Consider the following 17,691-nt stretch of genomic DNA (forward strand, 5'->3'; position numbering starts at 1 on the left):
CCCACAGGTTTACTCTTTGCTACCGTGTTACCTATAAAAGAAGAGGAAAAGGTTACCTACACAGAATGGATCAAAGAATGATAATACATGCTTTGTTGTTGCAAAGGAACTGTACACGCAAATGCATTGTGAATTAACTTGCCCCAGCCATATGTATATACCTTGCAGAGAAACAGAAGGTACATGTAGATGTTATTCAGTAGTATAAGGGAGATTTGCAGAAAAAAAAAATGGCTGTTCACTATTAAATTTGCCACCAATTTGCCATGGCAATCTCTATTTTATTTTGCTTATAAGAATTTTCAACACCACTGTGTATGGCTCACATCCCAAAATACCATTTATGTAAACTGCTACCCATTCACAATGGTCCATCTTACAGCAAGGACCTAGGGATCAGACAGAATAGGGTATGCAGGGAGAAGAATTGTTCTTGCAGCAGAAGCTAGTCCCACATAGACTTCTCCCATGGGACCCTGCAGTGTCTTCCCCTTATGCATGCTCAGTCAGGTGCTTCAGGGATGTATGTGCAAACCCTAATATATACACACTGCATGAACCTAGTGAGTTTGGCTACATGGTACGGAGTGGTCATGTCAGATTTCCCATCCTAGGCATGGCTGATAATAGGCAGTCTGCAAGGAGGAAAGCTTTGTCAGCTCTGCTCTGTAGTGTCTAGATGTGCTACAAAATTAAACAGACACTCAACATAGTTTTTATCACCTTCTCTGAGGTAACTGATGTAAGATACGAGCTCTTCAGCTTTCTACATTTTAACTGAGCCACTCAGCTACTAACTATTCATCTAAATACTGAGTAGCATCATGAGTCTCCTGTGCTTCAGATACTACACATTACTCTAATATTTTCACAAAATGAAAAGATAGAAGACTTCAAATTGATTAAATGGAATTTCCTCTTTCAGTGCATAATTAACCTGTGGAAGTCACTGCCCCGACCAGCACTGATCCCAGGCTCTTAGAAAGCTTAAAAAATTGATTAGAAATTTAAATAGTAATGAGATTATCTTTGGTACGTAAAGAAAAAAAGATAACATAGAATGAATCTCAACTCATGTTTTAGACTTAAGCCAACCATTAAACTGGAAGAATTTCATGTATGTGTATGTTTTCTATAATTGTCCACAAGGGTTTACTGTGTTTTTCTGATTAAAGTATCTCAGCACTGAGATACACAGACTGCTGAACAGTTTGGACTTCTGATCCGCCAGTTCATACAGTCATATGTGTGAAGTTTTAATAAGGCACTTAGTATATATTTTGTTGATTGAGCTGAGTTTGGAATAATCTTTGGTTCATTTTTAAATGGAAATTTTCTTTCCATTCTATTTTGTATTTTCCTTCCAGTTCAGTATTGCCTGTACCACAAGCTTCTGTTCAGAATCTGAAGTTACCATTACTCATTATATTTGTGCAACAACTATATCTTAGTAGACAGAGAAAACCACCCACAAGACAGAGAAAATACCGACAGAAGAAATATGGGTGCCAGGACAGATTCTGTAGCTGTCTGCTAGACAGCTGTCTAGCAAGCAGACATCTACACATAAGGTTGTCACCCAGGGCTTTCTTAAGGTACAGGAGAGAGAAAGAATTACTCATGGGAACACTCCCGTGGACGGGCAGTCATGCTGAGGCATCACCCTTTTCTCCTCATGTGACTTTAGAGCATTCTAAGTAACTTAGCTTGGACGGAAAATGCCTGCAGCTGGGCACAATAAATCCCACCCATAAAACCTTGGACAAATCATGTCCTTTCTCACTTGGACCAATAAAGAAGACAAACTTCATTACTTCAGATTGATTCTCAAGAGGTTCATTACTAGAAGCTAATTATAGGAGTAAACTTGGTGATAGTATGACAAGTCCTCAGCCTTTAGAAATATCACTACTACTGAAAATACTGCTGTGTTAAATCTCAGCCTCCTAAAAGTAACTTTTCATGGTTTCCTTACTATCAACATGCGTAAATGCATGGACAAATCTTTTAGGGGTCAAAACTACCATATTTAAAAGCATGAAAGTAATTATTTCCCTGAAGTATCTGCACATAAAACACATACACCAAACAATGGAAGAACTTCTAGTAAAGAAAAATTAAAAAGTGAGGCACTAAGACAACGTTTTAAGAGATCTGCCCTTTAAAGAAGTCTGCTTGTTCCCTTTTCTAACATGGCCAATCACTAGTTAAAGGTTATGACCCTCTTGTGTCGTTTCAATGTAATATTCAACCACTTTGTTATTCATATCTATATTTATACTATTACATTACTCCAAGACACCCATGAGAATCAGGATCTCCCTTATGCTGTTACTAACCACATTCACAGGAAAAACAGTCCTACCTCTAACATTTTCTAATGAAAAATCTAAAACAGAGCATTGAAAGAAAAACAAAACCATGCAAGGAAAATGAACAGTTTTCATGCGAGTAATACAGTAGAATGATGCACATCTAAGCACAAATGTCAGTTGTTTCCTTATCTTTTCAATTAAACACCCCTGAAAGAAATCTCCTATAGTAATAAAAATCAATGTAAAATACATTAATCCACATTCCAGCAAAAGAGAGGAAGAGTTTAATGAAACAACATTTGCACTCATACTGCTATACTTTGCCCTCTGTTAGACCCACACACACTCACTGGAGTTGATGAATTTGCACAGGGCTAATTGCAGGCAGGATGATTTGTCCCACTCTAGCTTTATAAGACATCCCTAAACTCATCAGAATGCATTACCGTATCCTGTAGTTTGCTGGTTGCAATATTTGTCATGGATAATAAAATAAATTATCCATGCCAAATTTTCCCTTCTATTAGTAAACTCGCACTGACTCAGGATGCTTCTTTTCAGTGGTTAAGAGAAAGTCATGAACACCAGGCTGTATGACTTGTGTGGGCAGTTGACCTCAATGAACTAAAAGGCAACTCTTCTCAAGCGTTCAGTCATCAATGCCAACATAAAATTCATTCTTCTACCCTTCATTCCTCTAGTATCTATTGAAGGTGTCAAGGATATTTAACCCTCACTTACTCTTTTCCAATAACGTCCAGTTCTCTCCTGGTATGTCCAGAGATGAAGTTGTCTTATTCAACATCTAGAATTCCTGCTTCACCAGTCTTACCTTTCAGTGTGATTCTACGACACTACATCTTACCTCTACATGAATAGTTCAAAGTCATTGCCCATGAAAATAATGTAAAGGCTGAGGGTACTCCAGATCTTGCAACATGCCAGTTACCTACACTTATTCTAGAGTGTTCAGGTCAACTTTCAGGTGGAGTATCCGTCACAGGAGAGCAGCAGAACCTAGCCACACTATAGATTACATCTTTGGCATTTGATAAATAACACTGATTTACAGCAACTCCTCTGATCTTAGAAACAGGAATACGGTTTTCAGAGCAGTTGGTTTGGTCAACTTTTTCCAGCAAGCCTGCCACTGTGCAATGTCTGTAGAAGGGCTTTAGACTACCCATATACACCACAGCTGCCCAAACCATCCAATTTTCTCTCTTTCTTCCAAAAATTAGTGTAGTTTTCACTCTTTAGAACAACTTTTATTAAAAAACGTTTGGTGTCAGTATTCACTTATTATCTCAGATTGCAACTTAATCAACAACGCTCATTTCTAACAAGAGGAGGCTGTAAAGGGAAAAGCTAATGTCTTTCTTTGTCATTGCCTGATAAAGACTTCTGTTTTATGATATATTTCAATATGCAGTTTGCTATGACTTGTTGAACTTCAATGCACTGAACTCATTCTAGATTTTTAAGCAGACCGAGGACATGATATTTTCTCTTTGCTCTTTATTAATTAAGAAATAGGCTGGCACAGCAAAGGGTTTTTTTGAAGAAACAGGCCATCTACAGGGTGGTCTGTAACTAGAAATGATCTAAACCAAACTGTGTTCCAGTGATGCTGAGTCCCATAGTTCCCACTGACGTTCAGTGCAAATTCTCAGTAACTCCTAAGACAGGCTACTGCTTTCAAAAGGTAAAAAGGCTTTCCAGTAGCACAGGATTCTAACTTCAGATGATGCTGATAAAGACCTTGGATCTGTATACACTGCCTGCAAATTAAAGAATTGATCTCAGAACACAATTATCCCTCTAGCCCTAGTCACAATGTAGTAGCATCTTTGCTCACTAGTCACAATGTAGTAGCTTCTTTGCTCACTAAAGACTGAATCAGGGCTTTCTTCAGTTTGTCTCCAGCACCTAGTAACTTCACTAGGCTGACAGTGAAGTGAAAGCTTGGATGCAATATTTCCCTCTCTGAGAACAATTGAGGAGTCTAGTGCTGGTGCTCACACCCACAGTTGCAATGCACTAAGTGCTCTCAGCAGACTGTCACCTTTAAATATAGGCCATCTCTGTACTTGCCTTTGTGGTTTTGACTTTATTTCCACTGCTGCAAGACCAACCTGAATAGTCTGGTAGTACTTTACAGTCCTCTCCATCCAAACAGGGGTTCATATGACACCACCACTTCTGTAGGACAATGGAAGCTAGAAAAAGAAATAGGAAAGAGAAACAGAACACAATCTGGTTTTAATTACTGTTGGTTTCAGTAAGGAGGTTATCTCTGCAGTGTTCAATGGTTTGATTTCAAAAGGCAGAACCACCAGTTACTGTTTTAATAGTTAAGCACACTGATTGTGGTTGAGCTAAAAATGGGGTACACGCAAGCACACGAAAGGGTAAACTCTGTATGCAAATGGTGAAGACAGGCAAGCACCACCAGAGACTGACTCCAGCATTTGAACTGATCTATGGAAGTGCCTTGCCATCTCAACTGACTACAAAGATGACCTGCCTCCTTCATTTATATGCTTCAGTCAAGTACCTGCTATAAGGCAGAGTGAAACTAAAGCCTCTTGTTTAACCTGGATATGTGTATGCAAGACTGGACGAAGAAATGCCAGTTTCTCCCTTCACTGGGTGAGAAAATAGAATTGCACAGAGATGTAAGCATGTGAGGCCTGTCAGCAAATAGTGCAGATAAGAATGTGGAAACCACTGGAAAGCATTAGATTATTAACTAAAAATCTACATGCAATTACGCTGCCAGTTTTGCAGTTTTGTTTGGAACACTACAATAATACACCTTAACTGTGCAAATTTATTAATTTTCAAATCTTTAAGCCAGTTTCTACTAATAACACCATGGTTGTTATTTCTACAAATGTAGTCATGACTTTATAATAGTGCCGTTAACAACAGATATACTTTCCCACAAACAGCTGCAAACATCTGCATGAATTTCTGCTTCGCATTGTGTATGAGATTCCTCAAATCACAGAAAATTACTATGAAATATATCAGTTCACAATCTCTCATAATCTAAATTGGATTTCAAAATAAAATATGGCTTAAAATCTTGATTTAGTTCGTGTGCATTGTGCTACTGTGCACACAAAATATTGAATTGCATGCTTTAAAAGCTACCACATCCAAAAGAGATGAACAAAAATAATTTAGTCTACTGCTTATAAAGCACTTATTTTCCTTTTAATTTCAAGGTAGATTCATACTTCTGCAACCTTTAAATTAGTGTGACAAGCAGGCAAGCTGACATCAAGATATTGGTGAAATGTTCATTCGATTACTTTTGTTTTACACTTTCACTGTAAGCCTATGTGAAAAGCACTATGAAAAATATACTTCTGGAATACCAGTTTGGCTTGTCTAAACTATTCTTTCAATCTCATAAGTGTATAAAATAAATCTATAACTCCTTTCACCAGCCATTTGGTTCTTAGATCGTTGATGCTGATTGACTGTTGACAAAACAAGTGAAACTTGACTGTGCTTCCTAGGAGATGAGGGATCATTTCCACTCCAGATATATGGGCTAGTCATCCATTTTACTTCTGCTACTTTCTATATTTTTTCCAATTTCTATAGCACATTTATTTCAGGTAAACAAAAGCAAGCCTAGAAGGCCAGATTCAAGAAGATTGAGGGCATGCGCAGAGGTCCCTAAGCAAGCAGGAGATCCTAGTAGCAAGCTACCTGTATCTTCAGAGCTCTGCTTCAAAGCCAGCAAGTGCTCCTGGGAGGCCCAGCTACTGCATTACACAGCTCTGCACAGTGCTGTTGTGAGTGTGAATGTGGTGACATGCTGAGGCTTTACCTACACTCTGACATGTGAGCATACTTTCATGTATTTAGTGCTACCTTAAAAACAAAACTTCAGCTTCAGACCTTGAAAACCACCTCTTGCTCCCCTGTCTCCCCCAGGCACATAGAATCCACTAATTCTTACATCTGTTTCATGACCGATTTCTTTGTAGTTGTAATGTCCAATCTGCTGATCTCTATGTCCTAATGGGCTGTAGTTATTTGTGTAGCACGTACTCCTGAGATTAGTCCATTAAAATTCTTCATCAAAGCCATTAGGCTCATCTCCAAAGCTAGAGTTCTTTGACTATCATTGTCCCTTTGCAACTCCCTGGAGGATATAAGAGTTTCCATCTCTTTTGAGATAGAGGCACTCTCGAAGAGGTTTAAACTAGTGACTTTTCTAAGAACTGAGAGCAGCGATGTCAGTCTTATACACAACCACCCACATGAAGGGAGACTGCTTTAGCTTGACATTAGCCAGCTGATTTGCTGGAAAGCAGCCAGAAACCCTTCCAGAAATAAATCTTCTGCTGACACCACTCCTAGATAAAATGACACCATGGAAAGAGTAGGTTCATAGAGAGTAAGGTATCAATATATCATCTCATCTTGCCTCATGCAATTCACTGGTTGTGCACCCAATTGTGTTTGGCTACACCCAACCTGGAAAAGGTAAAGAAAGAAACTTCTCCCACTGCAATATTTTTTGACAATTAAACCATCTCAGCATGAAACACACCGCCTTAGTTTTCTTCCTCTTCCCACCTTTTTTGTCATACTTTCTACTCCTACATTACAGAACCTGTTAGTAATCATAATTTTCTCCCTGTGAAGGTATTAAATGTGCTGCAATCCAGTAACTTTTCAATCTTCTGCCTGATAAGCTGAGCTGATTGAACATTCGCACCACAATTCATTTTTATTTATTAATGAAGTCATTTCAAACAAGTTCCACTTCCTGTGAGTAGAACTATGCCTCTAGACTGCCTTGTGCTTGTCATTAATTACTCCTTTGCCCCACCAGATGAAGCCCAAACATGCTTTTTTTTAGGGGAGATTCTATATGTGCTTTCATGCCACTGTTGAAAATGTTGCAGTGTGTCAGGTGCAGAGCTAAGCATTGTGAAATCCCAGTAGGTATGGGCCATTTGATTACCATTTCCTACTGATGACACCTAGGAAGAGAAGTATTTTTGAGGTATGCCACACTGAGCAGTGTACACAACGACACATCGTTCAAAATGAAATAGCTTACCAAGAAACAAGATTTAAATCCTCAAATGTATTTAGTAAACAAACCTTTCAGTAGGTAAATTTTACATTATCTTCCAAGGTAACTTGGAAAACCTGGGCTTAAATATTTTAAACCCAAAACTATCTGTATTGTGTCTCACAAACTCCTCAGAAAACGAAATCAGTTGGGTCTGACAAATCTCTTTTCAGAAAGCTACATAAAGTTTTGTGGTCTTTACTCCAGGAATTCCTTGCTCATTGGATACCACATCAGCGTCGAAGTTACCCACACAGGATTGAGATCAGCCTTAGTTGTGCCTAAGTATCTAGACAATGCTGCCTACCCTCTCAAAACTGACACAGTACTAGTGCTTTTCTAGTATATCCTAAGTATTCTGAAATACATTTTGAATTACAACCACTGACCAGAGACCTACAAGCCAGCTTGTCAGGACATCAAGGTCAGAATGGGGAAAAAGTTTAATACTAGTAGATGTTGCTTAACACCCTCTTCAGTTAACAGTAAGTTAGAAAATACCTCCCCAATCTGCTACAGCTGTGATATTGATATGCCTCCGCATTAACAATGTCAATATTTCATGCATTTCGGGCCAATAATTTCTTTTTTTAAGGATTTCTGTGTGCTCTGCTTGAACAAGTAAATTCATACCGTCTTTAGTCTGGACAAATACAGATGCCTTTCCTACTTCACTGGGTTAAGCTTTCTTCCATAAAAAAAATCAGTACTCTATGCATTTGACTGTCTATTTCCCTTTATTCTTTGAATATTGACATGGCATTAGCATGGTTCCCAAGTATTCTGAGAGCCATTCAAAAACAGTGGGAGATAAATCTTCTCAGCTATTTCATCTCTTATCTTTTTCTTATGTATTGGATTTTTGTGTTCTTGTTTCTATATGCTCTCTTCCTTTCAGTTTGTAACACAGATGGGCTTTCAGCCAAAATTGTCTTTTTCCTTAATTGAAGCAATTTGACCCTACAGAAAATTCTTAAACAATTCTTTAGTTCTGTTTGCATTTTCTTCCAATCTGTGTGATTCCTCCTCATAAATTCTAGGACTAATAGAATTGCCTGGATGGAAGATGATTTGGCTAGTGATGATTTACTTAGAGGCATTGAATGCACTTAGCTAAGATAGCTACTCTACAGACACAAGTTATTAATGTTTTATCTCCTTGGCAGTAGCTGTTGGACAAGCTGAAGGTACTTACTCAAGGATGTTTATTTCCATAAAGAAAATGGGTATAAACAAAATCTCACAACTACTTTCAATGTAATTTACTCATTGACAGAAATGTGGGTTGACCTTTCCTAAACATAATTTTCTATAGCTGCAATCAAATACTATTGCTACAACTCAAGGCAGGGTATAGAGGCTGTGCAATATGTCCTCTCTGCGTATTTAAATGCTTTTTTGTGTATGCTTTGCTTTTTTCTGAGTGTAATGGCTCAATTTATCTACAGCAACATTTTCCTTGGAAGCCTGGAAGCTCAAATAACCCCCAGCTAAATGAGGTGTGCATGTGTACAGAAGAACTAGCTGTGCTTTTTTTGTTTGCCAGTGCTTGTCAATAGCTTTCACAACTAAGTTAAAATACACAAACGACAGAATTGCCTGTTGGATGCATCCAAAAGGCAACCATCTAAGTAAGTGTGTTAACATGGGAAAAAGATAAAAGAATATTCTGAATATCCGAAGAGTTCTTGCCCTGTTCTCTCGTCTAGGCTACATGTGATTATACTGTGCTTGTAAAAATGCTAGAAAGAGCTCAGTCTATAACAAACATTGATTTTCACCTCCATATCCTTTTTAAATGAAGTACTTTGACTTCTACTGCCAATATTTAACGTTTCTGAGATGAAAGGCACTGTAGAAATGCAAAGCACTCTATAAATGTCAGTTAGGTGCCACGACACAGTATTACTTGCACAACATGGGAAAGGACTGATTTGGAGCAATTAAGACAGTCAAAACTTTCACTTCATGTATTTGCAAGATTTAATTAGCTTTTATTTTCCTTTCTGTACCACTTCACCACCTTCTCCTTGGAACTCACCTGGATGTCTATAATTTCTTCTGTAACATAAGTACTTGATTTCCTCCATAGCACATATTTTGAGGAAAAAAAATGTCACTTCTATGTATAGGTGTATGCTCAAAAGTAAGTATGCAAAAATCCATTCTGACATGGCTCAAATAAGAGGCCTTCCTGAAATTTAGGTAGCTGTGAATATTGGTATATACATTCACTACCTCTTTGAGCCAGGCTTAGCATTATGTACAGTGCTGCTCTGATAAACTGCTGCTTTAAATCTGACCTTGTGTAAAATTCTTTAGCATCTGTCAACCTATTTCAGAATGTAAATATCTGGCTGGCCTATGGCTGACTCTAAAAAACGTAATGATGGGCTTCATAAGCCTTTTTCATGGCCTATATATACAAAAGTCCACAATGCCCCATACTTACCAACTAGGAGCTCTGCCTGATGAACTAGGCTCTACCCCACCTAAATTAACAAACAAGCTGTTGCTGAAAGCCAGTGGGATTTAGGTCAGGAGACCCATATGCTTCAAAACTGAGAAAACTAAGAGGAAATGTTCAACTAAATTAAAAAAATAGCATCTTCTGTGTTCCTTCCAACTTGAGATATTCCATGATTCTGTGTAGGAACTGTTAAGTACCAACCACCACATGCATGCCATGCCTAATCAACAGCACAGAAAAAATTGCTGCCCTACTGTAGTGATAACTACCTACTGGATGAGGTCTGAAGTTCAAAGAAAATGCTTTAAAAGAATGCTACAACTCAACTGCTCTATAAAATCTTTTCTTTTGGCTGGAAAAGTAACTCTGTGTTTTGGGCATGTTGTTCCCTTTAATCTCAGGGCAAAATATAGGCAAAATAAACAGCCCTGTGTTCAGGAAAAAAGTGATGGAAAAGAAAATAAAGGGTCTATATAAAACTGAAATATGCAAATTCAAGACATCAACTGTTTCTGGCTTCTACAGTATAGAAGCCTACTGAAGGATATGTACAAAGCAGCAGAAAACACATCTAATCCTGAGGCTAAGGAAAGATAGTTATCATTTCTTTGCTACAGCAACTGACTGTGCTCCCAGACACTTGCAAAAATAAGCAAAGTGTGCTACAGCATTACCCTAAGGGTTGAGGGGGAATCAAAGGCTTCTACTTTAGAAACCAAAATCTTGCATTCATAATATTTTGTTGCATTTAATTTCAACTATACTTGAAGAAAAAACAGCTACTAAATTCTTTCAACAACTATTTGCATTGACTGAATTAAGCTTCAAGATATTGTACATTTATATCTTTCTATCATAGAAAGAGTGTCACCTTTGCAATTCTTAAGCGAGTTTAAAACAATGTGTGACTTTTATTATCTGTTGTATATGCAAAAGTATTTCTGCTGTTTGATGTGTCACCTAAAAATACAGAAGGTACTTCTGATCTGACAAGAAAACTACTTAACAAATTGCACAGTTAAAGCTGATTGTGTTCCTGAATTACAAGGCATGAAAAGACTAAGCATGTAAATAATAATTTTAAAAATCCTTTCTTAAATAAGAAGTTCTTAAAACAGGTAATAGATTTAAAAAAGATAAAAAAATAAATCAAACATCATATGTATTTTGAGTTTTTTGTTTAAAACTAAATATCTTTGAAGGTTTTTCTTTTATATTTAACTTCAAGTAGTTGCAATTTTTTGTGTGAAAAAGAATGAAAACAGAAGAGTCTTGCTTATGAATTAATGAAATAGGGGATCCAGTAACTTTTTTTCTAATCAACAAGATCAGCAGCCCCTCCAGTGAATAGATTCTGCTGGTGGAAAAGGAAGAAGGGTAACCCACAGTTTCTGAACTGCTGGTAAGCCAGAAGAAATTTAGGGTGAAGTGCAGAATGAATCTCAAGGAGGCAAGTTTTATATAGCCTCAGAACGCCTGGTCAACATTATGATCAAGGTAAGATTTTGGCTTTAGTGTATATAATAGATTTGATTTCAAATGAGTTATACTGCTAAAAGCATGAGGATGCCAACATTGAACCCTGGGAGGAGTCCAACTGGAGTCCATCACTCAGGAAGGTGATGGACTAAGGCAACTGTATCACATTTTTGCTTCATCAGGTATGTGTTCTAGCTTAGACACTGTCCTGTATAGCAGTTTATACTGAAGAATTTGGGGTTTACAACACCTGAAACTGAATAGACATGTGGCATCACTGGTGCACTGATGCCCAGCGTAAGAGGCCATCAGGCCCATAAAATGAGGAAACATTCATCTAGAGAACAGCTCTCAAACTCAGATGTCTCAGCACTATCTGCATGCTCAGTCTTAGGGCTGCATTTATTATCCAGTGAATTTTAAGCCAAGTTACTAAGTCTAAAGACATCTGGAAGAGTTAATATTATAAACTTGAATTTCTTGGCTTACACTGTTCTCAGGCTAGTTTTAAAGGAGAGTTCTTGTGTGAAAATATTGAGTTTTATTGGCACAGACATGAAATAGACGAGTACATATATTAAGAGGATTAATTACATCCAGATTTATGCACAGACTCATTATCACCAATGCACAGAGATGTCTCCAAAATTAACAAAAGGAAGGATTATGCTTTTGAGGCAGTGGGAAGTCAAATAATCAAGGAGAATAAACTCTCAATCTTAATGAACTACGAGCGAGGAGACTGCTTACCTTCCACACATGAGGGCTGAGCCCTTGTTGTACCTGCCACCTGCCCCGGGAAGCAGGAACACTTGACTGTTTGTGATCGTTCTTCAATACGGTTCTTATTGCAGCAACGATGCACTGCCACAACTTCACATGTCCCTTGCTTGACTTGGTGCTGGCCTATTAATTGCAGAGATAAGTGATGGAGAGCAAACCAAAACATCAGTGCACAAAGAAAAAGCCAGTTCATACAAGATACTTAATCTCTCAAATATCCCAGGAAGACGAAGAGGCAAAGCACCTTGTAGACTCTGAGTTATTCCCCAAGTTTATCCTATTCTTACTAATAAAGATTAGTTCATCATAACAAGTCAATTTTTCAATCTATTTTCCCTGGCCTTTACAAAGCAATAGGGAGAAAAGGATTTGTCAATTAGATGGATTAGACAAGGAGACATGCAGAAACAGAGCATACCCTTCCTGCCTTTGGCTTCCTGTCTTGCATCAGGTTTTATATTTAATTCCTTCCCTTCATAAATGAACGCAATGGACTGGGTAATATTTAGTGCAAGGGAGACTTGTATTAAATAGTAGGGAAACTTTCTAACATACACGTAAGCACCACTACGTATGCCTATCATTGAGTGTGGGCTAAGAACAAAGCAGACTGAAAAGGTGTCATAGATAGTCAAGTTTTGTTAATAGACAAACAAACAAACCAACCCAACAAACTACAAGGATGTCTCAAGTTCCATCCCAGACCATTTTGAAGAAACCTGAGATCCTCTCACTCAAACTACTGCTTTCCTCTCAAGTGGATTTCCTCACAACTCATTGTTCCCTATTTCTGAGTTTATTTTATCCTTCCTCTCCTTTTCTTGCTCCTACCTTCATATATTACCTCCACTGCTGCTTGCACCTGACCATTTTTCTCCACTGCCAAACTTATTCTCTGCCCTGTCTAAAATGCTTTCTCAGAAACTGCACTTCACAAAACCCCTTTCCTCTCTGCATAAGTCATTTCCATGTCCTCACTTTCTTAAATAGCCTTCAAGTGCTTCATCTTTCATTTGTCTTATTTAGAGTAGAGCCTTGGATGGCCCTTATCAGTGTTTGTAAAGCACCTTGTAAATTAACAGCACTACGGAACAGGGTGAGATTTTTAATAAGTGAGCTAGACAGAGAGACAACACAGAGAATAACAAAAATATTCACCATCAAAGCAGTACAGGCTCCCTATATCAAAGGCACAGAAGATGGGAGAATAGAAGGTAAAAGGGAGAGCACCTCTCAGAAACAGACAATCCTCAAGTGGCAAGCCTGGGGGATTGCCCTGTTTCCTACTCACTTCATGCTTTCCCTGTTGTGTTTCTTTTGGGGGGGATGGGGTGGGGTGGGCTTTACAACATCAGTTACTAATACCAGACACAGGATTTTAAGATACAGAACACCTCAGTCTGGTGCAATATGGCCAGGCTCACATCCTTATTGATGAAATGCCATTGAGTGACTAAGATCACTGTATTTTGGGGGCCGAAATTTCAATGAGAGAAACCTTCAACCTTCAAAAGAGTTAGCAGTGCAATTTAGGCTTCTAAGTGTGTGTGTGGGGTGGGTTCAAAAATAAAATGAGAGTATTCAAATATATAATACATAACTTTTTAAAAGCTTTGCTTGGCAATGCTCATTTGCTGTGTGTGTTTTGGTTTGACAAGTATTTTAGCTAAAGGGTGCCCAACTTTTGTTGCTAAATTTGTGTCCATAACAACCTCAATGGACAAGAAACTACATATAAGGAATCCGGGGAAGGAAATACAGTTTTCTATTTGTGCATTCAACACATATAACACAGTAAAAGAAATATATATATATATATATAAAGATGATTTGGGATTGTTTTGGGGATTGTTTTTTCCTTTTTCCTGGGGAAAAACTCTATTGCATTTTTAAGCAGAACATGCTGCAGCAGAAAAATGCATAAGGTATTTTACAGAATGTTAAAAATGTTGAAGACAGCATTAAAGTATCATACACAGTAATAAGTTATTGGCAGACACCGAATTTTCATGCAAGTACCCAATAACCATATCATAATAAACATGAAAAAAAATGAAAGCAGCTACCAGCTTGTAGGACAGAAACTTCTCTGTAAGTTAATATGGAAAATAAACAAACAGAGAAAGTTAATTGTCCATGCCACTGCATTACAAAATATTGGTCTATAAAAAACATTGCATGACAATGTTTGGGGATGATAAGCTGATGGCCAGGGGTTGACAGAAAGGATTTTGTAAAAAGAGGGTTTCAATTCAAAAATAATGTATTTATTTATTAGATCCACAGCCTGAGCCAAAACTCTTTGGATCAATCAGGGGCAATTTTCATGGGTTTCCTATAGTGCTTAAGGTAATGGACCTGCATTCACTGGAGTCAAAAACAAAGTTTCTGTTGACTTCAGGAGAGCAGGGTCACCACCTGGACTGTCTCTTGAGAAGGAGATTTTATAAGGGAGGGAAGAAAAAGTGAAAATTTGGAACTGCTCAGGCCATGTACTTGAGTTTGCCATGTACCTGCTCTGAAAAACCAGGCAGCCAGGTCCTCTTTTTAATTAAAGTCATCATTCACAAGACATCAGTTGCCAAGATAAGAGTAGAAGCCATTTTTTCCACAAGGTGCATCATGAGGATGGAGGACTAGATCCAGCTCCAATGATCAATATGTAGCTGAAAGAATGTCCATTTTCAAACCCTAATCCCGCTTCCTTTAAGTAAACAGTCCTGGTAAGTCAAGGCCAAAATAAATCAAACAGGCTGGCCCTGAGCATACAGCCTAAAAAAACTGGGACTCTCTTTCAGTTATCATGTTTGAATTCTAAAGCAATGACAGTGCTCCCTTGAAGTGCCAGGAGTCAACAGGTACACAGATGTTTGCAGAAGGCAAAATCTAGTTACCTCATGAATGCATCTTTTGGTTTAGTAGATGTTTTACTGTTCACGTTTCGAAGCTACACAGGCAGATAAGAGAAAGTGTCTCCTCATCGTCTGCAGGCAGGAGTATGATGCTAAGGTTTGAAAGTACTGCTGCCATGCAGAGGAAGACAGCGCTCTCCTCCCCTGTCCCTAGCTCATATGGAGTATACCAGTGAAAGGTACTAAAAAAGCCAAAGACATCTGCATGCATCATTTACATTAATTGGATTGCCCTTGTAATAGTCTTTCCCCTCCTACATGTTCACATCTATATTTCCTCCTGCTTGTTCACGCACATCTTAACACCTTTTATTCTGTTGAACACCATGCACATTTCTTCTTAATATTCAGACACATCTGTGAGCAGGTGCTGAACAAATGTTAAGTGTTAACGTGCTAGCTTTCCGTCTCATTTTTGCCAGTGTTCAGCAGTATAGAGAACAAGCACTCGGTCTGCAGAGTGGCTTTCAGATTTAATAAAACTCTCAGACTATCTCAAAAACTAACCATCAACTCAGTCTGCTCTCTGCCTAGATCTACTGAGACTTGCTGTATCTACATTTGGGTGCCCAAAGGCAGCAAAAAAAAAAAATATAAGAATACTCTCCTGCATATTTTAATCTCCATCTTGCACTATATAAACCTCCATCTTAGTTCTAAAGTACATTTAAGGTATAGCTGAGATAATAATGACAGGAAAACTCAAGAACAGCCTTAACATATTTTATAATCAATGGTTTCTCAGGAAGCAAGGCATTACAGGAGCAGAGAATGAAGGATTTTTAAAGTGCAAAGACCACAGTAAGTGAATTCTACACTGGACACTCTGAAATGGCTTTCCTGATGAGAACTACAGTGAGAGACAGAAAGCCAGGCTTTGAAGAGCAAAGCCCCTTTGGGCTCACTTATAAAAAGCCCAAATTTATAGCTCTTCACCTGTAAACCTATTCACATTTTCAACTTAAGGGTTGTCAATATTTGCACTTTAAATTCAGTTACATCTTCACATTTAAATAAGAAAACTCTCCAAGGAGAAATACATTTTATCAGCAACAGTACCAGAGAAAGCTTCCCGTCATAGAACACCTTCTGCACACCGAAGAGGGAATGCCTGCCAGCCAGGCACTGTGGAGGACAGAGTATGAATGTCGAAGACTATGAGGCTCTTGATTACCTCTGATCAGGAGTCTGGCACATGTGCTACTCTCCATATCCCAATTCTTTTACAGTTTAAATTCTCTAGAAATACCACTGCTATTCAAGTTCACTAAGGACACTTTCCCTATCTCCCCATACAGGGCACAGACATAAAGGGATAGGGCTTCCTAATGGAAGCAGCTTCCAGGACACTCCCTGATAAATATAAAATAAATATATAAACATATTAATATAAGTATTAAATATTAATATAAAAATATAAATTTTGCTGCCTTCCATGATGAGATACATACAGATAATAACATGTGCCCAAATTCAGAATGCCTCTTAATGCCTCAGTGACTGGCTGCACCAAAGCTTTTCTTCCTGGGCTTTCCAGCCCAGAAGATGTTTCTATGCAGAGCTGCTCAGCAATCTTTACAGTTTTCAGAGAGGCAGTCATCATCTCTGAAGAACAAGAATGTACAAACTAGGAAGTTACTAGGCTTGCCCATTACAAGTCAGTACAAGTGTTGTGAACAGAGTTGACTGAATAATTGCAATTTAGCTGCTTATTCTCAGTTTAATACATTTTTTTTCAACTAACATATTTGACAAGACCTTATTTTCACTTTCTCCATAGAAGTCAGGGGGCAGACATGCAATTAATGCTTCTAAAACTCTTTGAAATCCTCAAATGAAAAGAGTGAAATACAATTATTGTTAATAAAATATCAAACTTCATAGTGATGTACTTCAAAACTACAAGGAAAATATCAAAGAAAGAGGAAGGCTTTCAGAAGGTTGCTAGCCAATTCTGCCCACATCCATATCATCTCTGTGACTAATTCTAATCACTCCCAAGGAGTGCTCTTTCAATGCAATATACATGCAGGCAGCACGCCTTCATCAGAAATGCTGAATAACCTCCTCTTTTTCTAGTTCTTTAGTTAAGAAGCATATGGAAAAGACACATTTAAAGGGAATTTTTATCTCTGCCCTCTTTGAAGAAGAAAGCAACTAGTGCTTTGGAGAACTGCACATCTAGACACTAGGACAATATGACCCTAGCTCAGCACATTCTTTAGTAAGCCTCAAAACCAGCAAGCTTGGTCTGCACAAAATCAACTGCATCATTTATTTATAGAGTAAGAGTATGGCTGTCAATAGGAAGATGAATGACTATGGAACCTAATGTTGCAAACAATAGTAAGAGAAACAAGTGAGTTTAGAGGTCAACACTGATACAGTTCGGAAGACGAAAGACCTCTAAAAAGCTTTGTGCCAGTTCATCATCTGTTCCACCTTCATTTCATGCTGGCTTTTGCTTGCAGATATATGAATACAGAGAATCGCACACCAAGAGGCAAATGCTCTTAGAAAAATATATATTAAAGGAAATAACATTTGCCAGTTTTCTTGTGCTTTTATCAGTCATATTTATGAGAACCTCCCCAGCTCATGGAGTGGCTTCTGAGGGGAAAGGGG

General features: G+C 38.1%; 1 protein-coding gene across 1 annotated transcript in view; it reads right to left on the bottom strand.

Annotated features, from left to right (window-relative positions):
* Positions 1-4,382: 4,382 nt before the first annotated feature.
* TAFA4 (TAFA chemokine like family member 4) overlaps positions 4,383-17,691 on the bottom strand; it is a gene marked incomplete at both ends in the record, with an annotated part of 46,962 nt that continues 33,653 nt past the window's right edge. The window contains 2 exons of the mRNA XM_080625540.1: positions 4,383-4,534; positions 12,122-12,277. Coding sequence (XP_080481666.1) covers positions 4,383-4,534; positions 12,122-12,277 — 308 coding nt within the window. The remainder of the gene's footprint in view (positions 4,535-12,121; positions 12,278-17,691) is intronic.

Source organism: Psittacula echo (assembly GCF_963264785.1).
Source record: "Psittacula echo genome assembly, chromosome: 9".
NCBI lineage: Eukaryota > Metazoa > Chordata > Aves > Psittaciformes > Psittacidae > Psittacula > Psittacula echo.